The sequence below is a fragment of the Coloeus monedula genome (assembly GCF_965178545.1).
Source record: "Coloeus monedula genome assembly, chromosome: 8".
NCBI lineage: Eukaryota > Metazoa > Chordata > Aves > Passeriformes > Corvidae > Coloeus > Coloeus monedula.
In genome coordinates, this window is record NC_138788.1 from 26726760 (window position 1) to 26752027 (window position 25268).

The 25268-nt window shown below is 44.6% G+C and overlaps 1 protein-coding gene across 1 annotated transcript in view; it reads right to left on the bottom strand.

The window, feature by feature from the left end:
* SH3PXD2A (SH3 and PX domains 2A) overlaps window positions 1-25268 on the bottom strand; it is a gene marked incomplete at its 5' end in the record, with an annotated part of 198359 nt that overhangs the window by 133678 nt on the left and 39413 nt on the right. Inside the window, one exon of the mRNA XM_082285840.1 lies at window positions 4925-5001. Coding sequence (XP_082141966.1) covers window positions 4925-5001 — 77 coding nt within the window. The remainder of the gene's footprint in view (window positions 1-4924; window positions 5002-25268) is intronic.

Here is a 25268-nt window from a genome sequence, read left to right on the forward strand (position 1 = left end):
GGTGGTGATTCAGACTGGAGAAGAAGTGGGAATAAATAAAGAGCTGAGAGAAGGAGGAAAGACAGTGCAGTTTTGGAAGTAACTGGAACATGTAAGAGCTTCTGGCATGGAAGCACCACAGCACAATGGAATGCAAGGCTCTGCTCCAGGTGCTGAGAGGAGTGCTGCAAATAATTAACTCTCATTACTGCAGCCAGTCTAAATGCATCAGGATTCTGAAACATGGATTAAAAAATGACAGATCAAGTTTGAAAGTATTGCACTAACAACAGATAAATTTTGAAAGTATTTCAGTTAAACTCCCATTCTTGACCAGGACTACTATTCCATCTTCAATCAAATTAACTTAGTTGTACAATGGATAGAGAGAGAAATGTCTGTGTGCCTGTCTTGACAGGTTCAAGGATTAAACTTTGAAACAGAGGCAGGACTGAGAGACTAAGAGGGAGGCAATTATGTTTGTGAAGTACGGTCTCTCAAATAGTGAACATTAATAAAAGAATGACCAGTACTTCCTGGCACTGATGTGACTTGCTAATTGAATTTTTATTAAGGTGGTGTCCATTTGGGTACTCAAGCCTCACTACAGAAAAACCCCTAAGCTTCTACTTAAAGCCATATCCAGCTTTATGGGACAGCATGAAGGCATGTGACAAACCCGGGTTAGTGTTTATGACAATGGGACTTTACATCTTAAGGTCTCCCCTGCACAAAGATGCTTCCCTCAATTAGGATCAACACACAAAAATATGGAAGTCAGCAAATTCTGGCCTGAGTCTTCCCAGAGGGCTGTGAAGGACAGAGCCACAGTTTTGTGAACCACTGACCTGAAAGGTCCTTTTTGAAGACAGGATGGTACGTACTGGACAAACACGCACCAGAGGTGTGTTTGAGAGATCAAAAGCTTCATAAATAAAATGCCCCTCGGGAAGGGAGGTCTATGAAGTTGCTCTTTCTTTCACATTGGCAAAAATTCCTAAACAAATTTAGAAAATCAGGCCAAATGAGCCCAGAAGACCTTAAATCACACTAAACTAAATCCAAGCCTACAGTTAAGAGGGAAATCATCCAGAGAGACTAATTCCAGTGGGCAGCACACATTTACTGGCAAAACACAGTTTGTTTGGTAACTCACTCAGGTTACTAGTAAGGACATCCAGACTCTGCACTTTCATGTTTATAGATGAGAAAACCCCTGGAAATCTTCCTGTGTATCCCACTCCTCTCATTTTCATTGCAACTTTAAAGTTTCTTGCAGCCTTAGCAAAACCACTGGCCTGGTTACCTCTGTGATGGCATTTCTCTCTGCTGGTACAATGCATTGGGAATAACCCACACATGAGGGGTACAGAGGACAAAGCTGTAGGGTCCAGTGTGATCATGCCCCTGACACAGAATATTCTGCAGAACTCCCCTTACTGCCAAGTATCCCCACAAACTCTCAGAGAGCCTCTGCCTGTTCCTGGCACAGAAACCACAAACACATAACAGGAGTAAGACCTGCTTCTCAGCCATGCAAACTGCCACACTGCCAGACAGTCTGCAAAAACAAGACAACAAATGGTCAAACATTTGCATCCCCATTTGTGCTTTGGCTTTCCAGGACAGATGAAATGGATGGAGAACTCTGATCTTGCAAAAAAAAAAAAAAATACCATGAACTTTGCATTTGAACCTGCCTCCCTCCTCTGCTGCCACACAGATTCCAGGGGACAGAAGTCTATTGTTTTGTTTATTTATTTTATTATCCCACATCACATGTACTCCACCAGCTTCACCCACATCATTCCAGCATAATTCTCTAATTTTTTCAAATTTGTCAGCCTATCTATTTGAAGAGTAACATAAGCTTTGAACTCTTATAGAAGCAGGACTGAACTTGTCAAAATTATGCTCTTGCTCTACAGTTCCATACAATTCTCTAAAGAGTCAAAATATCCACTGGAGAGAGGTAGAAAAGCAATAAACGGGTAACACTTCCCAAGAGGTGAGCATGATCCCACTCTCAAGTCATACACATGCACCAGTACCTGCTACAGAGTAGGAAACAGTATTTTACTAGAAAAAAAAGCAAGCACTTCTCTTAAAACACGAGTGGATTCACTGATCTCAGCACTAGAGCTACGCAAGTCACTCAGGTTGGTTCTGCAGCACAGCTGAATAGAGAGAGACCCTGTGTCTGGTTTAGGCTGGTAAAGTGAGGCTGTTCTGGTTCAGACTCACCACTTAACTTTCTGTTCCCAATTCACAGTTTCCTGTCATTCCTGGTTAACTTTGTATCAGGATGGAAAAGTTACAGTAAGGTTACACAGGTCATGTTCCCAGAAACCTTGTAAGTGGTGACCTTCAGCAAAGGTAGCAAGAAAGCATTTCTGAATTTTGAGTTTCTGCTAAGCTCCAGAGATGAAATCCTGTCCCCAAAGAAGGTCAGCAGCAGAACTACCACTGACTTTACGGTACCGTAAAGCTCTCCCTCCACATGCCATTTTCCTAAATTCTTTGTACTTTTCAGTGTACTGATGTTCAGTGCCTGATTTTCATATTATTTTCAGTCTTGTGGATTTTCATATCCTAGGCCAGGTTTGGAACAGTAGTAACATAGGACAATCATTCTCTGAATAAATGCAAATGGGATGAACCATAAATGTTCAAAAGAAAAGCCTATTCTCATAAAATGTGCAGGTTTAGATATGTTGGGAGGTATGAATTGCAAGTCTCAGGTCCCAGTTAATTTATACAGGTTGCCTACTGTGTGCTGTGGGATTTAAGAATGATTGGGTATGTTCTGTGCCAGACAATGGCGTGACCAGCTGCCATCTTCATTTACTCTCTGTAATTAGGAGGAAGATGTAGCAGAAGGCAAAGAAACTGGATCTGATGACAGGCAGGACATCATAAGTTACTTATACACTGATTTTGAAGTGGGGGCACAAACTTGCCTATTATCCACACTGGACACAAATTAATGTCTGGGAAAGGATTTAGAGTCAAATGCAGGGGATGGGAAAAAAAAGCTTGGCATTGCTTTATTTCCCAGCACTGACTGAAGAACTGACCCACTTACAGCCCAACTAAGGTACAACCACAGTCATACATGCTCCAATAAGATACATCCCTTGAGGACTGAAGAATTAGCCAGGGCCTGCTTTTCTTAAAGACATGACACCCCATGCAGAAAGACACTGTGGGGGATGTAGCCCCCTTGAACCATTCACAGACATGAGATGCAATTCCTGCTCATGCTTTTCAGTGACTATAACCCCTTCAATGCCACCCAGATTTAAACACTTTCTACTGTGGAGTGCAGAGGCAAATTAAATACAAATTACAGTAAACTGCAAAATTAAATATAAAGACACTACATCAGTGTACTTGCCAGAAATCACTGGAATAATATTCTGGAGAAGTCTCTACAGGTTTGTCATACTCAGTGCTGAGAACTACTGTGGCTGCTGCTGGAGACAGAAAGCACTGGACTGAGGGAAACTGGGCTAATCCAGCACTGCAGGGTCTATGTCCAGAAAAGCAGCATCTATCAGTACACAGAGAAGTAAACAGCTTGGCTTCAGGAACGTATCCAGCCACGTCTGGGCAGCAGCAGCAGATGTGAACCAAAGTGAAACCATTCTATGATTCTATGACCTGAGCCAGACTTCTCCAAGAGAGAGAAGAGGAAATGAGGAGAGCAGGAATCACAGCACCGCAGTGTCAACCAATGTGCCATCAGCCAATGCCAAAACACACCCCTTGGCCATGACCAGCGGAGCCCCAGCAGGCCTGGCTGGGTCAGGTCAGGTCTGTCTGGGCACGGACAATGGGATCCCAGAGAATCAGCTGCCCCTGGTCACTGCTTTCCCCACCACGCATCTGCTGGGTGAACCCTGACACCAGTCAGCCCTCGCCGCTCCTGTCGCCGGCAGTTCCTGTCTGAAGGAGGGCGGCTGGGGACCCAGTGAGACCCTACATATTTCAGAAAGAGCCACTTGGCTGCCAGCAGGAAGACAGTACACTAATTGTCACACAAGAAAGCCTGATCTCATGAGACAAGACTTTAATCGCAGCTTCCTCACCCGGGGGGTGCAGATGGCATGGGTTTCACCACCACCACCACCCTCCAGCATGCCTCAGGCACTTTGGCAATCTGCTTCCAATTTTGGATGAGCAACTGTCTGACTGGAGAAGTTCTTGGGAATGCTTTTTTCCCCCTCCACCTGCTCCTCTGGCTTTCTAAAAATGGAAAGAAAACCTCATGGGAAGTAAGAGAGGAAGTCTGGGGTTTAAATAATGCGCTGATGTACTCAATACCTCTACAAAAACTGAGAATCCTACTTGCTTAGAAATTACTTTTATTCTACTGACAGAGAATTAATTATGAAATCATAAATCTTAGGCTAGAAAGGAAAAATTAAGTGGCTTAATCTTCTTCTCAATAGAGCCATGCTTTTTCTGCCCAGCAATAAATTTCCAGGCTTTCACTCATGAGGAGGAACACTCCTGGAAGACACTGGTCCACCCTCAGTGCTGCACCTGCCACTACCGTCCCTCATGTGGCACCAGGGGACAGAGAGGCAGGAAACAGACAAAAACACTATCTTAGTTGTGCCACTCTGCCTGCTCAACTCCTGAATCATCGAGGCTGATGTGGAATCAAAATCCACACTTAGGGCAGGTGAGACTTAGAGCCTTTACTGAATGAATGAGGCACCAAACCAGTACATAAAGTTTGCCAGGGAAAATGCTGCAAGGACCCTGGGAGCAAACAGTGGCCTGTTTCCACCTGCTCTATTAGTCTTGGTGGTATTTGGGAAGCACCATCCCTCCCTGTGATGGATGTCAGCACTACCCAGCAGGGAAATGCCAGTGCTGGTGGTGGCCCTGAGCCCCCCAGGCAGGAGGGCTGCCCTGCACTCCCCAGGGCCCTTACCCTGCAGTACTCGTCAATGGGCTTCAGCCTCTTCACTGCTACGTCTCGGACATGGCTCCTCCGGAACAGGATCTTGCCTAAGGAGAGAACACATGAAAGGGGAGGGTTAGGGGCATCACCTGCCATGTGGGACAGCACAGCAGCACCAAGCAGGCAGGGCAGCCGACAGAGTTTCATCCCTGACTCCAACCATGGCTGTTGGCATGAAAGCTGGATGACTGCCACCACAGTCCTGCCTGTGTGCGCTGCTTGAAGGGGGCCCAGAAACTAATGGGGCAGAGGGGGGTTTCTAATTTCATCCTGTAGATAACACAAAAGGTTTTGCTTCCCTTGCAGTGATGGCACTATCTTGGAATGGACTGACACTATGTTATGACTCGCTCCTAATTCAGGGTCACTTTGACATGTCCGTGCTGGCTGTGCAGGAAGCATCGCTGGGCTCCATCTGCTCCCCACTCAGCTGCCTCCCACTGTGGATGCTCCTGCCCTTCCAGGCAGACAAACCACACAACCAGCTCACAAGCAAATACAAGACTGTTGGTGACAGAACCCTTATAAATCTACACAGAGAAACCAAATAACAGAAGAAAAATAAACAAACTCTTTTTTTCTGAAACTAAAAAAAAAAAAAAAAAAAACCTCCATTTCTTTACTGGATGACATTTCTGCAAGCAGTTAAGATTAAATAAACAACAGGGTTTTGTGTGAAACTGATTTTAACGAAGTTTATCAAAATAATCTAGGAGCTGAGTTTCCCCACACACAAGGATGTCATAGAGTTGGTATTTTTTTAGCTAGAAGGGATTATATCTTCATACCCTTTTTTGGTAGTTTTCTTCCCTTTTCCTTTTGTGCTGTATTTATTTTAATATAATGAGACAAGAATAAATTGTATGTTCTCTTTGTGGCAGAAGAAAACAGTATCTGCCAGAATTATTTAGTCCATGAAATGTCTATGAAAAAACCCACAACATATATACCACACCCTGCTCTAAACTACTTCTGCCAACAGGCAAATATACTGATCCATAGATTGTGAGATAAGAAACTGGACTAAGAAATCAAATCAGATCCAAAATCTGAATATGTGGCTTTGACTTTGTCACGATTACACAATCTGAGAGGTTAATGAAATGGCAGCCTTTGACAGTCCAGTAGCAGAGTCTCGAAGTCCCCCCCAGATGCAGCCCCTTTTGGCTGCCTTTTCCTCCATAGCTGCTAATCTGGAAGGTGTTAAAGCCTTTTGTTTCAGACAGGAGAAAGTGGTTTATCTTTATCCCCAATTCTGGCAACAAAACAGTGGGTGCTGTGAGGTAAAGCCATTTCCTGGTGCGACCAATTTATCTCTCTGGGTTCCCTGCGGTTATCTCATTACTGCACTGGTGTTGAACCATCCCTGTAGGATGTGATGCCTTGCGGTCACAGGGGAAATCTTCAATGGGTGTCCGAGACAGTCATCTCAGCTTGAGTAAGTTAGTCAAAAGCTGCTGGAGAAGGAAAGTGACACTTCTATCTCCCTGCACTGACCCACTCTGGACACACCAAAACATTCTTGCTTTCCTGTTTCTGTCTGGTAAATGGTGAGAATTACCTGCCTCGAGGATCATCACACTTTACTTGTACTGCATAACTACAGTAAGCTGCTTTTTTTGGGGGGAAAGAGGTGGGGGTAGCTATGGAGAAAGGAGTAGTTCCTTTCTCAGTGCTTCAGAAATGCTGGTGTGGGAGATCTTGGTATTTTTTTTCCAACTTTTATAAATATACTGCAAAGAGAAAACGACATTTTGGAAACATTCTCGCTTTCTGTCCTTCCTGTTTTCAGTTCAAGCCATGAGTCCAAAGTTGAATGGGTGACCATATAAAAACATAAAGGAACCAAAGACTTAAACACATGAAAGATCTCCTGTAAATGCAACTCAGCTTTTCTAAAAGTAATAATAAAGAATGTTATATTAAACAGAGTATGAAAAAGACCCCAGGATATGATGACTCTTAATTCAGTCCTTAAATGGAGATGGAAAATACCAGGATGACTGTGGTGTTAGGGCAAAACAAAGCCCAGAAGGTGCTTCCATTTTTATCCCGTCAGCAAAAGGAAGATTTTCCTTCTACTATTGGAAGCTGGAAAAGGCTCAATGAGGCCAGTGGGGAAGATCTGTAGCTGCCCAGTCCAATATGGCATTCAAAGCTGAGATCTGGAGAAGGCTGGGTATTTTAGAGCACCATGGAGTTGCAGTCAACAAGGAAAAAGTAAGAAGAAAAACAAGGACACTCTGCAAACACATCCAGTTCTGATGGGTAGCAAGGAGGGACCCCCTCACAAATTCTGGAGGTCCTCAGACAGAGAAGTCTCATTGACAGAGCCACTAAAGTATATCTCTAAGGAGGAACGGCTTCCCAAATGCCCAGCTTCTTCCCTTGTCTGGGAAGATAGATCATGCTGACAGAAGCTCAGTCAAAGCCACCACAACCGACCAGCAGGAACCACTGCAGACCCAGTGCGAGTTACTACCGCTTTCTCCAGTTCCCTGTTTTCTCCTGGTCTTCCTCTGAAAGCAAGGAAGGTCCCACAGGACTGGAAAAGGAAGGGAATGTGAGAGGCCCATGTTGTACACTCTCTACCTATTCCAAGTGAGTGCAGACCCCATCAATGGAAAGCCTAGCCTAACAAGGGAGGTAGGGTCACCATCAATCCAGGGAAGGCAGAGAGCTGGGCAGCAGGAACACATCAGCCAGCAAGGAGCCCTCTGGACGGCACTGGAAGGGAGCATTTCACCCAGCACCAACATCAAGTGGGGAAGTTCCAGAGTGGCTGGTAAATGCAGAACAGCCCAGGCAATTTCCTCGTGAGGGTGGAGTAGTGGTTTATGTGCCACTTGGCTTTTCCTCTGGGAAAAGCCCCACCTCTAAGGAAAGGTGTGAGTACGTAGCGTGCCGCTTCCTCTCTCCTGAATTTTACTGCAGCTCTTTTAAGCCTCCTCAGGCACTACAGCCCTGTTTTACAAAAGGATGAGTGGCTTTTAACCATGCTGCAGCCCAGCTAGGAAATGAACAGGAAGTCTGTCTCAATTCAGATGGGAAGTCATAGGTTACATGAAATGATGCTGCCTCATGCAAATATTTCATTCACTGATGTGCCAGGCTTGGACAGGGCCAAGGGAGGTCTGGCACATGATAGGAAGGGCTCTGAGGACAGCAGCACTTGGAAAGAGAGACATGGGAAAGACACAGGGCTCCAGCCCTGCTGCTAATGCAGGATAACAGTATTTATTTTTTATCGTTTTTTCTTTAAAGAAAATATTATTCCTAGGAAATTAATATGGATAAGAGGCAAAGTATCAGGTTTAACATAGTAGAGGACATCTTAAGTCATCCCTTCATCTCTGCGTGTATATATATACGTAGTCTTTAATTTCACGACCACACACCTCTTCTCTCACAAGACCTAAATTTCCTCCTGTATACACAGTGGGTGCCCAAAGTGGGAGTAATAAAGCTATGCAGGAGACTGTCTATCTGGCAGCTGCTGATTCTGCAAGCTTAAATGTATCCTCAGAATATCACTTTATTCCTGTATCACCTCATACTTGGAGTATCACAGACTTTTAACAAGTGCCACAAGGCCCAAGAACAAACCAGTTTAAATACATCTGAACACTCTGGTGTTCCCATTAGCCCACAGCCTGTGTTGAGCACACCAGAAGGGTCCACAATCTAATGCTTTGTAATAGTCACAGATGTGGTTTGTATAGGGAAGAAGCCCAGCTCCTAGGGGGCTTGGTGACACTGGGGAGCATGGTCTCAAAGCAGGACAGTACCAGGCACCACCAGGCAAAGAAACACTGCAAGTCCCTGTGGGGATGCCTAGCAGGAGAATCCTGTCTTTCCTCTTCAAGAAAGCAGGACACAGCCCCTACAACCACAGCAGATGCCAGCTGTCAGCAGCCACTGCCCTTGACTGGTGATTTGTAAGGCTCCCAAACAAATCTCCTGATCACACCTTTCACCACCAAGGAGAGGTGCTGCATATCTAGGCCCTGAGACCTTCTAGAGATGCCTTTGTGATCTTCCCACCACTGGGCCAGTGGCTCAGCCCCGAGCTGCCAGCTCTGCTGCTCCTTTGGAGCCAGGCAGTGAGCAGCAGCTGCTGCAGGGGCAACAAGGAGGCAGGGAAATTGTTTTTAGCTCCTTTCCAAATCTGACAGAGAACAGATTCACCTCTTGGTCTTACTCTCTGATTGCTGAGCTTGAGTCTCATTTCCAGGTATGTCTGGGTGATGGATTGGCCTAAGGACACCAATTGTTTGATGCAAACAGCCTCTGCCAAAGACTAAGAAGATACCAAACCCACTATCAAAGGGATGATGGACAAATGCATACTGACATTTAATCATGAATTCCAAGCACCATCACCACACTTCAGAATGCAGTAAGTGAAGCAAGCCATATAATAACTACAGTGGACAGCCTGAAGACTAATGGGAGCATTAAAAGTACTCTGATGTCTCATCCAATTTACGTTTAAAAGAGACATGTGCTGCCTTTGACTACAGAAGCTCCAGCTGTGGTGGTTCTGTCAGTTCTGTCTCCCAGGAGCAAGAAAGAGCTCCTGCTTCTGCCTCTTCATGTTGTTCTTGTTACTGTGCTGTTGATTCTCTGCCTTTTTTACCTGGAAACTGGGAGGTACCAAGTCTGTATGTATTGCCAAGCAATATGTGCAACCTCAGATCAACTTCTCAGAGGTACTTGGGAGATGAGGTCAGACTCTTTTTGCAATTACACTGCACCAGTTGCATCCGTAAACAAAAATAAAGAATTTAGCCCTCATACAGTTACAGGTTCTCCTTTTGAGCTAAGCAGCTTCTTCCAGTGTAACTGAAACTATTTTGCTGTTCAAGTATTTTTATGAAGGCTTCTTATTCTCACACATGGCTGTTTGAATTATTTTTATACACCAAAGAAGCACAGGCCTGCAATCAAATATGACATAAATTGCCCTCAGCCCATTTAAGCTGTGACATCCACCTCAGGGTCCTGCCAAAACTTTCAGGCACCTAACACACAGTCTATCCCCCAAATGGAGCATTTAAACATGCACTGCCACCTTGAAGTGTAAAACAGACACATCAACATTACAACACTATGGAATAGAACAAAAAACTATTTTTCTCATGGAAGTATATGTGATTGTCAATCAGATGGCAATCTGATAGCAGCCAGAAGGGAGGTGTGTTCCTTACAAAATAATATCTTACTTTTAAATGGGGATTCCAGTTTCCATGGATTGTTTCACCCATTATTTCCTGGAGTCAGAAAGTCAGTGCCAGAGTCCTAACACTGATGGCATTTGCTCCTGACAAAGAAAGGGGAGGGAAATGATTCATAGTGTTTCCACCAGTGGGAGGGGGAAGGACTTTTTTAATAAGTTAGAAACTCGTGACAGAGTCAGAACTGTTGGCTGCACTTGTCTTGCCAAAGAGCCTCAGCTGATAAAGGCCTTTGCTAATCAGCAGGAATTACTATGGAAGGTGACAAGAGGTGATGGAGACAGATGGGGCAGCCAGGAAAGCCACACAAGCAAAAATTATATTGCCCTGAGATGTGGGGGATGGTGGGGATAGTGTCTTCCTGCCCTTGGATCCTGTTTTTGATGTGCATAAGCTGCAATATTAAAGAAAATCACTGAGAAGCAATAAAGCATGGGAAGTAACATGGCTTGCATAAGAATAGCACCAGGAAGAGAAATCTTGCTCCATTAGAAGTGATAAGCAGAATATGCCCTTATGTGAGTAACTACAAAGGGAAACCAAAGACAGGCAAGTGGTGAGGCTCCCTTCCCTTCCAAAGAGCTCCTACCTCTGAACCTGGCTGTTTTGCAGTGTCTGGAGGGGTGGCCATTATCCTCCAGGGACAACAGCATCGGCTCTAGAGCTTTGCTAGGACACACTTTGGGAATTCAAGCATCAGGCAATTTAAGCTGGAAGGAGAAAAGCCACGAGCACCAATACTGAAATTCAGAAGTGACAGATGGGGGCCATGGGGTCCAAATCTCAAGCTCTGTTTGTACAGTGTTTTGCATAAGCCAAGGACTACTTCATATTGCTCTATGTCCTGCTGCTATGACCCAAAAAACCTCCTATAATCTCCTGTAATCTCCCTCCTCAGATGCCCATATGAAGTCTCCCACATCTCCAAAGCAAGGCAGGAATCAACGTGTAGGTAAATTATACAGAGTTTGGTCTGAATTGGGCAGACAGAAGTTGTACAAAATTATTCTTTCAATTTTCTCACTGTGGGGCAGCTCCCTGCACACTGGTCTGTGAGCACCAGCAAACCCAGAGATCCATCACCTCAATTAAAACAACTTTACCACCAGAGTACAGCGAAGTGAAGCAACTACCCCACACAAGAGGATCTCAGTATGAGCACAAGTCTCCAGAACCCTTAAAACTGAACTTCCCAGTCTGTGAGTGGTTGTAAAATGTTGGAAGTGTTGATTCAGTGGGTCAGGCCTTCAATTTCTGCAGTGAAATCAGTGCCTTCTCAAACTACACAGCTCAGCTTCTCCGAGTGAAAGTGAACTCGTGTAATTGCTGGATGCAAGTGCTACATTATCCTGCAAACAACCAAGGGCTCTTAATTGCAGAAAGCAGTCAGTGTGTCTGAGGGCAGAGGGAGGAGGGCGTTCACACCTGCAGCCAGCAACACCACCAGCTGGCACACCCTCACCCGAAGGAACCAACGTGATGATAATTCCGAGCCCCACAGAGATAAAGAGCCAAAAGAGGGTCAGGTTTTCAAAACACCTGGGAAACAATGCCTTAGGAAACAGCAGGGCTTCCTCACACAGAGGATGCAGGAGTGTACTGCTCTTTGCATAATCTTAGCTACAGCTGGAAGCGAAAGGCACAGAAAACCAGGAGAGCCTATGCAGATCCAAAGTATCATCCTTATCTATGCATGCTTCTCGCCTAAGATAAGAATCACTCGTTTCATTTTGTTGAACATCCTCCAAAAAGATCCATTTCCAAATATCCAGGACCAAGTCATTTAATGTGCAAAAACAATGAGACTTAAATAATGATCAAACTATCTAGACCCTACACCAAACTGACCAGAGAAACATCAACCACTACATCTCACTGCTGAAACACTTGGTTTTCCTCCTGGCGCCACTGTCCTGTCTTCACCAAGGTAGTTAGTGGCTCCTAACCTGTGATTTCCAAATCAGTAGTGCTCCACAGACAGTCTGCAGAGCTATGTTCCAGCATACCTTTCACTCCCTGGGCAGAGTTGGAATGATGTAGATCACTGTACATTGGCCCAACAAGTTTGGGAAGCAGCAGTTCCTGTGGGTATTATGCATTTGCTGGTGAAAATGGTTGTTTCATCTGAGCTACTTCAGTGCCTGACCCCTGAGAAGGAAAAGGCAAGAGCCTCTCAAATGCCTTTGTGCCACATTAACCATAAAAAATACTCCTCCTAAAGGGCAAGACCATGTCCCCATAGCTACACTCATAAATCTCTTCTGCTCTTTCCAAACCCACATCAAGTACCATCTTGTTCACTGGCATCTGGTAAAGTCAACAGGAGTCTTCCCACTGACACTTGGTGGTATGGACCCTCAGGAAAGGACCATATGGTCCCACCTCAATCTTTTAAAGCAGGAGCCTTAAGGAACAGAGCCTATTAAAACATTTGTGCCGTCTCATGAGACCTGTAATTCATGCAGGAGTTGGTGTGACACTAAGCCTGAGACACCACCTCAGAGGCCCTGGGCCAGCACCAGTCTTGCCGACAAGGAACCTTTGGGCTACATCCACTGGGACAGGAGACCCTGCAGCAGGGTCACTGCAGGGAGATGGATGTGCACCACACCCTTGCCAAACTACACTGGAAAAGCACACCGAGGTCCCAGCCACATCCTCTGGTGTGATGGGCAGTAACACTGCTTGGGAGACTCCACCCTTAAGCTGGTTGGGAACGGGAGCTGTGAATAATATCTGCACTCATACCACGTAGATCAAAGTTATTACAGGGAGGCTGGTCATGCAATAACGCAGTGCTGTAGCGTGTATTCTTACAGGAACATTGCAGATGGAAATTGAGGGGTAGGGATGCAAAGGTGGCTTCAAAAGGTCACAAAATGAGCACACACTAATGAAAGCCATAAAGCCAGTCCCTAGACCCCTCTGCTGACCAAGTGCAGAATGAAAATACATCTACCTTGCTATCTAGGGCCAGAGAAATCTTCCTGTTCATTTATTCTAATTGAAAACAAGTTTTAAATTTCTGCCAAAAAAGAGACAGAACTCTCTTCAGTGGAAGACCTTGATTAAGTCAGCTGTCAGGTTACACATGTCCCATATTGTAGGAAGTGAAATTCAGCAGCCAGATTGGCAGGGACAGTGCTCCACAGAGCAGCTGTGGTATTTGGAAGGCACCAATTAGCACAGAAATTAAACAAACAAACAACATGGCAGCAAACAAACTAGGTGCCTGTGCTTGTCAGAGGCTGGAACTCACCAGTTAGGATATCAGAGAGCTATAGTAAGAAATGAAATCCCCCGTGCTTAGCAAAACAGAGCACTGTTCTTGTTTCCTAAATCAAAGTACTCTCCTGGAGTCCTTCAAGTGAAACTGCTGACTAGTTTTAAACTGAATTTTCACTAGAAGACAGTACAGAAGGTACAGAAGGTACAGAAGAAGCTGCTGAACAACAACCAGACCAAAACTGGCTGGCCTCTAAGTCAGGAAGCTCATCTACAGACCAAGACACCATCTCAAGCCACAAACATCATCCTCTGGTTCCAGACACATCTCTTCAATATGTCCTACTTTACATGTTATTAAGACCATCTCTGGTAGGGATTTCCTCTCTGCTGCTCTGACCCCTGATAAAGCTACTGCTGTTTCAAAGGCTAACAAGCATGCACTTCAAAGCAGGGATGACCAGTTTCTGTGTTTCAGAATAGGGCATTATTTCCAGCACATGTTGGGACTCTTGCTGGTGCAGTCACCTTCACACCAATCTGTTCCAACTTCAAAGCCAGATCTGCACTCCTTGCCCCACCTCCTCTGAGTCCCCACTGCAATAACCCAGCTGAGACTTGTGACCACAGGTATTGATTGGATCTGGCTGAGATGGAGATGATTTAGCAGCAGAGCACGGTGCTGTGCTTTGTACCTGTAGCTAGAAAGGTGATGATAACACCCCAGTGTTTTGGCCACTCCAGAAGCAGCACTCACACAGCCTCACCACTGGCTCTCTAACATTGCCATCACCACCACCAGAAGGCCGGGATGGGCAAAATCTTGGGAGGGGACATAGACAGGACAGCTGACCCAAACTGACAAAAGGGATATTCCAAACTACATGACATCTTCTCAGTACTAAGAGCTGAGAGAAAGGAGGAGAAAGGAGGGGCATTCATTATTTATGACACTTGTCTTCCAGAGCAACCATTATACATAATGAAGCTTTGCTTCCAGGGAAGTGGCTAGGCATTGCCTGCTGATGGGAAGTAGAGAATAAATCTTTTGTTTTCCTTTGCTTCCACATGTGACCTTTGCTTTCACTTTATCACACTTCCTTTATCTTGACCCACAAGTTGTTTTTTCCCATCTTATTTCCCCCCTGCCTGTCCTGCTGAGGAGGAGAGTGATACAGCAGCCTTATGGGCACCTGATGTCCAGCCAAGGTCAACCCATAACATCACATTGCCTGATGAAACAGCCTTTGGGTCAGGTCTGTGGCCAGGCCACCCAGTAGCACCTCCTCTCTAATTCTTGACCATGAAGCCACCCCTACGGCCCCTTCCCAGCTGATGGATGAAGGGTAACCCACTCCTGTGGCAGGCAGTGGACACGATGGCCCATGTGGGCACAAGCAGCCTGCACCAACATGAGCCAGTTTCTGGTCACTCAGCTTCCTAGGGACAGCAAAGCTCACTCAGACTGCTCCACCTTGGCTGCACGACTCCAAGTGCTCACACCAGCACTTATCATGGCTCAGCCGATGCACAGGAAGAGGGGAAATGATTTTATAATTACTTATCTGATAACCAGCCTCCTTCACACCCAGCTCCTCTGTGTGTGAGCACGGCAGCCGCTTCCAGCTCAGGCCACTTAATGCAAACTACACTCAAGTGTGACTTGGCACCAGCAGTGCCTGCTGCTGCCAGAAGACAGTGAAGGACAATCTGAGAAATTCCTCTCAGTTCCTTCACGTGCAAGTAAATGCAGTGTTAATGCTGCAAGAGGACAGAGCTGCTGCCCTGGATCTCAGGATGCTGAGCATCTCCAGCTTTCCAGGGCCGCCTTCTCCTGGGTTCAGCAAGGTGCTTATGTGTGACCAGAGGAAACAGCACTGTCAGATGTCAACAGCTTTGCCCACTGCAGAATAAAAAGCCTCTTTCAGAGATTAATGCTCTGAGCAATTACTTACCCCATGAAAGGAAAAGTGTCTTCAGCCAAGGTGACACCAGGACCCTGGGACCATGCACACTTTTGTTTCCCTTTCACAGTTAATATGGGCTTTTCATTTCCCAGGGAGAAGAAAAAAAGGTGAACTGGAAACTACTGTTTTGCTATTTTTTTATTTTAATAAGGATCACTGGGCCAGCAGCATAAAAACATGAACACAACCCCAACTTTATTGCTGAATTAAAGAAAAAACACTAACATGAATAGGCACAGAAATCTGAATTAGGAATGTGAGCTGGTAATTACTCTTTTGGGCCCTGATTAATTGCATTTGAAGCCACAGAGACACTGAGCCGCCAAATGGGACTGACTGCTAACAAAATCCACCCCACAAACAAACCTGTCTTTCTCTCCCTGTGCCACCACACAGGAATGGCAGCTCCCCAAATGCAGTCTGCCTTTGTGTCCTGGTGTGCAGTGCTGTTCAGGTCTGGACAGAGATACAAAGTCACACTATTGGGTACCTCAGATAACCCCTCTGAGGTGGTCCAGCCTGCAGACTTGTGGTCTCCCAGCAGAAGGTCAGGAATGGACAGATGCCATCTCCTCCACCTCTAGATGGAGGATCACTATCTGTGTGTTTAGCTGCAGCAATTCAAGAATGCAGCTCCACTAGTCATTGCATTTGGTTGGGTCAAAGACCTCTGTAACCCAACTCCCTGTCTGCAAGAGTGGACAGTAAAAGATGGGCAAGAAATTCAAGAACAGGATACATGTAATGAGAGTCTTCTTGTGATACACACTTTCTATTCCTGCACAGCAGAGCTTAGACATACAGGGAATTAGGAAATAACTTTCAGCAACCAATGTTGGCTTCATCCTACAGAAACTGCTCTAGCACATTTTTGAACCCACAGATTTGTGGTCCCTATAGAGTCCTCTGGAAATGAATTTCATAATTTAATCACACAGTTTGTGATTTCATCCTTCCTTTTGTTCACTTTAAGCTTGCTTTTCAGATTTCACAGGCTGCACCTGGGTTTTGCATTCTGAGAAATAAAATTAATCATGTTTTGCTCACTCTCTCAAATTTTTGGTGATATCACAAACTTCTACTCTATCCCAACCATCACCTTGTTCAAGACTGAAGACTTTTAGTCTATTTATTCCTGTTCTACAAAAGCCAATTCACCTCTGTAATCATCTCTATCATCCTTCTCAGCACCTTACTTTATTATGTACACTTTCTGCAAGGCAACACTAGACCTGCATACAGTATTTGCAATGTGGGGAAATCTTGGATTTCCACAGCTGAAGCTCTGTGTTTTGTTCCCCATTCTTTGCCTAATTCTTTTCAACACCACCTTTGGCTTTCTGACTGCTGCTGACTGTTGAGCTGCCGTTTTCATGGAAACACCCACAGAGCTACTGAAATCTTCCTAGATTGCAATGGTTCTTCTCCCCCTCTGCCCTCTCCACTGCTTTGTGCTTACCACCACCAAACTGCCTTTTTACCTGGTATATTATGAGATCCTCCTCCAGCGTTTTTCAGTCAGCTCCAAATTTGAGTACCCTAAGTGAATTTCACGATCAGCCAAGTTACTTACATCACTAGCACCTCCTAGACCAGATCATTCAAGAATCCCTGCTGGTAAATCCATATATCTTTTCAGACAGGAACTTCTTAAGTCTTCATCCCCAGAAGATGCATTGTTTTAAAATGTAGGCTCATTGACACCTGTTAGCTTTCAATCCCCTATTTTAAAAACTTTTCTCTAACACTTATTTCAAATGTCAGAAACCAAGGATTGTTGTTAATGTCCTCAAATGCCAAAGCATCAATCCTTAAGTGAAAGCTCCAACCTGGCAGAAAATAAGCTTACAGCCTATGTCAGTCATACATCAAATAAGAAGAAAGGCTGTTAATACAATTATCTTCTTATTGCTATTTTGGGAGGCACCATAGGTTTTGATGGATCTGGAAGTAATTGGATCTCTTAATCCATAATTTACGAGCACGTCTGTCTTGAACAATTTTCCACATGGGAAATTAATCACATTCTGCCTAATGGGAGGAAAAATATCCCTTTGCAGTTTGAATTGGATTTGCCATGGTCAATTGGATGTGGGATTCCTCTTTATCCCTACTCACAATCTGAGGTGTAGTGTTGCCATCCAAGATTAACTATGCTAGATTCCACAGATGAAGGTATTTCACTGATGGGTGATACTTTTATGCAATGCCTATAGTGACATAAGTCAAATGTACCAGCATGGCACAGCCACAGAATGGGATTGTGACAGGTGTCAGGAATTGTAGATAATTATTGCAGAAACTACCTCCCAGTAAATTTCAGTGGCAGCTGCTGTACAGTCCACACATATTTTGGTGTTAGTCCTGTGAAAAATAAATAATTGGGCCAGATTTAGGAAGCAGGCAGTACATCTCCCTTCACCAGCAGACCAACACAAATCACTTGGACCCAGCTGAGCTGAAATGGCTCATCTGCCACTCAGGACTCTACTCAGAGATTCAGCTCAAGCCACCATGGACCTGCGTTCTGATTTCAATGTGAGGAACAAGTTTCCAAGTCACACAACTTCCTAAAAGAGTCATGGTCCTGGGACGCGTACCTGTATCTCAGGTACAGCAGTAGTGAATTTAGTTGAGGCAATGGGTTGCTTACTTGAAATCACAACTCCAGAAGTTCCACTTCGTAGAGAAATGCAAGACTTCTCAGCAGAGTCATTGCCCATCCAAAAACACAACCCTGGGCATGAGGTCCTGGGACATGTGACTGGATGCTGAAAGTCACTAAATGCTGGAGCAGTGCTGCAGTTCTGAATGACACAGGACAAGGTGTCAATGGCAGCTCAAGGACTCACAGGTCTCATGTACCACGTAGACATTTATTCCTGACAGTGAACTCCTGCAAGACACCACAAGGAATTGAACTGAAGGTTCCTCATGTGCCAGGCTAATGACTTGTCGGGAGACTGGCTATTCTTTGTACCTCCACTGGCAGTCAAGAATGAACTGTCCAGAAACTGGGGCTGGCCTTCCCTAAAGCTTTTACTGAAATCATTTGCCAAACTTCAGGTTTAGGTTTTAATCCCTTCCTGTGTCATCATCAAAAACCCCATTGTGCAGAGCAGATGTCCTGGTGCCGATTCATCTCTGCTGCACATCTGAGAGACACACTTCTTGGAAAATCCCAACTTGTTTATGGTTCCAGTGGAAACAGGGTGAGAAAGAGAGACTCGGAAAAAGTGATGGAAAATGAACCAGGAAACTAACACATCAGCTGGCACAGAGATAAAGAAGGTGTTTCCAGGTAGCAGGAAAAGATCCGTGTCTCTGGAATCCGTTGACTTTGCCATTAAGAAGCTGAATACAGAGTTACTCAATGTTTCTTTAAGGCTGAAAGACTAAAGGAAAACAGGATGGCTTAAAGTAAAAAAGGAGTAATCGTATGACTGGAAACTATGAGTGTCCCTAGCCAAGCACCCAAAGCAACTGAGTAATGTTCATTAGTCAGTGACTTTATTGGTACTTGGGACTTTCGACTTCTGAGCAAGATTTAGACCAAGAAGATATTCTGGGGCATGCTACTCTATTTATGTTTGCATGGAATTCAGCCTCACCCCGCATAATATTTTTCCATGCTGATTTAGGCAGAACCAGCCCTCACTTTTTCCCTTTGCAGGGTAAGAGTGGGTCCCCTTCTTGGGATCAGCATGGTGGAAATGCCACTTCCCAACCAGCAGTGTGAGGGCAGAAGAGATAGCTGAAGAAGAGTGGCTCTCTTGCAAAGAATCTAAAGATATTTTCCAAAGTATTTATTCACAGAGCAGAAACCCACTGTCCCAGGCACAGTACAAACACAAGACAGTCCCTGAGATTAATTTGTTCACAAACAAAATGCTAGGTGTTCCACTGCGGCTTTGAACAAATTAATAAGGAGCAGAGAAGCGTTGAGCACCTGAATTAACACTGGGCACCTGTGCAAAACAAAATCCAGGTCATACCTCAAAATTACCTGACTGCAAGAAATACAGAGCATCAAAGGCTGCCTGTTCAGCATATGCTTGATGCTATACTTGCCACAGCAATGGTGGGCCAGATTCAGCTACTACTAAGATCCTGTGAATGAGGGGATGGTTACAGAAAGAGAAGGGAATTGGGACCAGTGGAGCCAGTGGGACCAGTGGAGACCAGCAGAGAAATTTCTCAGGCACCCAACAGCCCACACGATGCAGCAGAACCTTCCACTGCACTCATCCGCAAGACAGACAAGAGAGTATTTCCTGCTGAGTTACATAAAACCATGTGGCCGCAAGTGGATTTGAAAGATTGGGCTTTTTCCTTTTAGACAGACAAGAAGAAGGAAATAAAAGCATTTCTTGCAACTGCTACAATGATTGCTCTGTGATATGAAGCTTTCTGAATGCAGTATTCATACACGTACACTTGAAAGAGCACATGCAACTGAGGGACTGGTGGTGTGGTGACACGAATTATACTGGTGCCACTTACAAATCAGAGTGGTGTTGTCCAGAAATCATGAAGTTTTGATTAAAAACCAGAAGCAGCTTAGGAGAACACTAGATTTTGACAAGTTTCTACTACTGGGTAGACTAAAATCCCTCTTTTTGAGGCTGAGATCTTACAACCACAAACTACTGACCCTTCACATCCAAGTGCTGCACACTCTGAATTAATCTTCATCACAATCTTTTCACCATGTGGCTCCAAAGAACCAAATCACAGAAATACAGCATGAGAGCTCAAGAGACCAGCACATCCATTACCCTGATTCATGGTACAATCAACTCTAACTATGGCACTGCTGGGGAAGTCTGTTTAACCTGTAGTCACAGACCTCCAGAGCGGAGAGTCCTCACCTCCTCAAGCCATCCAAAATCACCTCTCCAATGCACTATGACAAGGAAGGAGGATGCACATGAAGAAAAGTTTAGGCCTCACTCACCACCTTACTTTTTATGTTATTTATCCAGAAAAAGTACCAGATGGATCTTTTTCACAGGTGTTTGTCTTGTTCAGGAGGCGGATTTTTAAAATTTTTCTCTGGATAACTCTGTTTTCCACATTGCTTATTTTAGCTCATATTTTATAAATTTTTGTTCATGTGCCAAGAGGGCAAGACAGGTGTATTTCAGATACTACACTGGAGAGTAATTAAATAACTATTACTTGAAAAACAGGGCACTCACATGAGCTTTTTGGAAATACGAAAACAAAGAATCTAACAAATTTCTGGCATTTTGAAGGCATATAGAATATTTTATTTTTAATGACAAGCAGATCAGTCTCCTGCAGTCAGATCTTTAGACAGCTCAGCTTCCTGGGAGTGATTCAGGAGGGTCACTTCTGAGTCAGCTCAACCAGTCAGATTGCTTTAGATCATCTTATAACCCCCAGAAAACCTGCATCAGTAACGAGCCACAGCATAAACCCAGAGCCCCCAAGGAGCCAGAGGCATCACAAATGGGGAAAAGAAAAAATTTTTCTAGGCCCTTTCCAGGCATTGCAGTAGGGAAACACTGCAGAAAGGCAAGCAGGTATTTCCAAATGGAAAAGCCATTAATGGGAACAGAGTCTGGCCCTAGGACTCGTACAGATCAGAACCAAACTGAGTGACATCGGAGCCAGCGTCTCATTGCTGCGAGCGAGAAACCAGCCCGGCTGTGCCACGAGATTAGAAACACATGGAGCATCAGTGAGCCCCTGGGGGACAGCAAACCATTTCAAGCCATAGGTGAGAGGAAAAAAAAAAGAGATGAGCACAGAAGGGACAGTCTGACAGTCCCTTCAGCACGTGCTGGCATTGAGATGGACCCAGAGGACTTCAGAAAGGAACACAAACACCTGCACTGGCTACTCTGCAGCACCAAAGGACCTGCGTGTGGCTCATGGGGCTGAGGAAGCCAAGAGAAGCTGTGTCCTTGTGCCGGAAACACGCTATGTGCAAGGATAGAAGCAAGACACAGAAGTTAATGAGACTGAAGAGGATTATCCCCTCTCCCCAAGGGTCCATGGGTAAATACAGGTTTTCCTGCAAGCATACTGCCACTTAGGGTGATAGCTTTCCTTCCACTGTATTAAAATAGCTAACCAATTTGAAACAGAAGTCAGATTTCCAAACACACATGCACAAACACACACCAGGAACACACTGACACTTCAGAAAACAGGAGTCAGGGTCAGATGACACTTGGGCTCTTCTGAAAATTTCCTGCTGGAGCTTTTACACTGTAAAACTACCCTGAAATAATTTGAACACTCCAGGCGGAAAAGCCAGCTGCTTTCCTAGGTCAGCCTGAGACCTACTCTTGAGATCCTTCACTTGCTCACCCAAAATAATCATGTTCTTGGGGTGGAGGATTTCACTGCCTTCCCCAAGATACAAAAAAAGACCAGTTTGTGACCCCCATATGCCAATGGGAGGTTCCCTGTCTGCACCAGCCTCTGCTTGCATGAAGCCTGGTTTTATAAGCCTGAGAGCATTGCTTTGAAGGAGGACAGAATGGGAATGAGAGACTATAAATCACCTGGGAAGAGCAGTACTTGGCTCTCTGGACATCCTCAGTCCTATACCCCCACTCTTCTAGTGTGGTACCACTGTCAAGAGAAACTGTGGCTTTGGCAGCGTAATCTAAAACAGACTCCTGTGGGAAACAGCTGGACACTGCCAGGGTGAGGGACTGAGCTCCCACTACTTCCACCCCTTCAAAAACCCACTGCAAAAATCACAGATCACCCTGAGCTGCCCCACCAAACACCTCAACGCTCTGATGCTCAAATCCTTACTCCCTTCTTGCACCCACCACCCTCCCATCCTCTGAGGCTGCAGCAGTGAACCCTCCTCTCCTTATTACACTACTGCACACAGCAGCAGCCAAGAATCAGTTTTTCCTTTGCAAAGGAATCAATTCACCATAATGTAGTAATTTCACTCTCTGGTAATTAAAAAGCTTAAGCTCCAACTCACACTTTGAAGCATATGCTCAGATGGGAGGAAGACTAACAGAAACAGTCAGAGCCATCATCAGAACCACCCCTGTGAAAGGCCTAATTCCCTATATTGCTTTAATTAAAAGTGGATGAGTAGCAATCTCTCAGCCCAGAGACCTTTAAGAGAAATAAAGTCAATCTATAGGCTTATGAAAATAAAACAGGAGGATGAAAACAAACACAAAAATCCTGCCAGTTTTAGGGCTTACCAGAGGATTACAACATCTGGACGTTCTTTTCAAGGGGAGGTGAACCGAGAAATGGATGGTGTAGAGAGGAGACAACCACGCCTTGAAGTGAGTATCATGCACAGGGAGCTGTTGATGGGAGAAGAGGAGCAGAAAGCTGCAGAGAGGCAACAGCCTTGCCCACACACTTCTGTCCTCATGGCAGCCTGGAAGAACACTCCTATCTGCTGACACCACAGAACAAAGGACTTGGTTGAATTGCAAAAAACCAAAAATGGGCCCAGGGGAGAAAATCCAAATAGATGATGAGTATAGCTGATCTCCAGTGAAACAGAGAACAAGTAGTGAGGAATAATCCATAAAGGCTAAGTATTTATCATCATTCTTACAGCAAGACACCACCCTGCTCCAGAGGACATCTGCAAAGAGATGTGAGCATGGAGGCTTTCAACACAGCAATACCACCAGTCAGGGAATAGGTCACTACAGAAGGACTTTACTGCTGCAGTATTTAAGTGCTATGCAATGTTTTATGGATTTGTTCTTCTATTGCCACAGGGAGATATGGCAATTCTAGTTTGTCTCCCTTTTTCCCCAGTACAATATGTGCAGAGAGTCTGGGGGTAGATTTGGACTCTCTTTCTTCTACTTGAGCCCCCAGGTGTTCTATTTCCTATTGGTAAAGAACTTCTGGCAGTGGGGAAAACTAGGGACACATCTTGGGCAGAATTAGTAACTAAATATGGGCTTAACTGGTGATTCCCAAGTTCATACCCTGTGGGTAGGGGGACAGAGAGAAATTGAAACCAAGCCCCCAAAGTGGGCTCCAGCCCCCCTCAACTGGTCCCACGTCACCTGGGTAAGCCTGTATGGTAGTGGGTGCAGGATGTCATCTTGGGCTTTGCTGGAGCAGTGTGGACACATGGATGCTCACAATGAACCAAACTCTTTTCCACTTGGGCCAGAGAAAATTAAAACCTTGTGAAAGTCACTTTGTCTAAGAAAGAAAGCACGTTTACTTTGTTTAGCTTTATTACAACTTAGCCTTCTTATCAGTCTGATTTCATTCTTAAGTCATTTTAAACCCTAGTATCATATAATCTGGCAGCTACAGTGATGGGTTTTACACAGAAAAACACAGGGAAAGGGTTTTCAAAAGCACTCAGACCCACTGTGACTGCTCCTGCTGAAGTCAACAGTAAATCCAATGATACCATTGGGAGCAGAGGTCAAGGCTGAGCAGGCTTGACACTACAGAAACTTATGGGTGGGATTTTCAATCTCTTCCAAACCGATTACTAATAACAAAGTATATTAAAAGTAAAGAGCTAAGCTGTGACCCTGAAAATATTTACATATGTGCCTAGCTCACAGATTGTAAGTAATTATGGGAGGCCTGATTTCTCTCACTTTCTTTAATGGAAGCCAGGAATAAGGGCCCAGATGCGCGGAAAACCTGGCTCATGGACAGGGTCAGTTACAATGATTTTGGTGGAATTACTCAGGCTCTGCAGAGACTTTAAGCATGCACATGGAAAGACTTCTTAGAAACACCAGGATCTTCCTAAACCTTCAGCTGCACAGTGACATGCAAACACACCAAATGAGAGACTGTGATGGTGCTGGACAACAGCGTTAAAATCCACTCTCTTCTAATCGACGGTAGCAAAACTTGGACCAGAAAATGAAGGCTAGTTAAGAACAACTGGAGGGGTGTGTGTGTTTTATTATTTGTGCAGATCTAACATTGTGACATGCACTAACCTAACTTCAAAGGATGAAACATCATTATTACAAAGCATTGCATTGAGTATAACCATTCCAGGCTATTATGCAAGCCCAACTGAAATAATATTATGGGTACAGGATTATTCTTGTTCTCTATTAATCCCAAGAGGAAGAGGGATGTGACTTATTTTCTCATCCTGACAAATCATCTCAAGACACTGCTGAATCAGACATGTTTGCAGCTTAAGAGGAAATAAGTAAAAATGTTCAGCTTTTATTACTAAGTTTGAAGATTCATTAACAGGAATGTAAAACTAAACCTCATTTAAATCCCTTCATTGTTCACAATATAAATCCTTAGATTGTGTAGCTACACTGGAATGAGAAAAAAAAAAAAAGATTTAGGGGAGGTGACCTTCCCAGCTATTAGCTTCCAGGCAGTTTTACTCCCAGGTTCCTGCACAATACAGCAGTCTTCCCTGCAAACGTTTCAGGGGAAATGCTTTACTTGCATAAAGGCTGCAACTGTTCCCACTGCAGTGAAGCCATAAAACTATTGCAGTTGAACCAAAACCTGATAACAGCTTAATGACATAAAGCAATATTTGGACTAAATTGAGCCTGATCATATCACTCTAAAGTTCTTTTCCAAGTTAAAAGACTTTTATTTATAGTCTTTACTTACACCCAAGAGACTTTGACATATTTTAACTAACCTGCCTTCCTTGTCTTCTTAACCTTGGTCCCTTTCCAAGAAAAAAAGATGTCTTCTGACCACGAATGGGCTTGATTTCCAGGAGCAGAATTAACCCAAAACAAATCCCTTGTGTTTGTTCACTGAGTGACGGTGCATGTCCTGCGGAGTGAGCTTAGCCAGTATTTCCTTGATGCAAGGGGTGGAGGGCAACAGGCTGGAGTTACCTCTCCTACCACATCAACCACTTCCATGAAACAAATCTTTGAATCC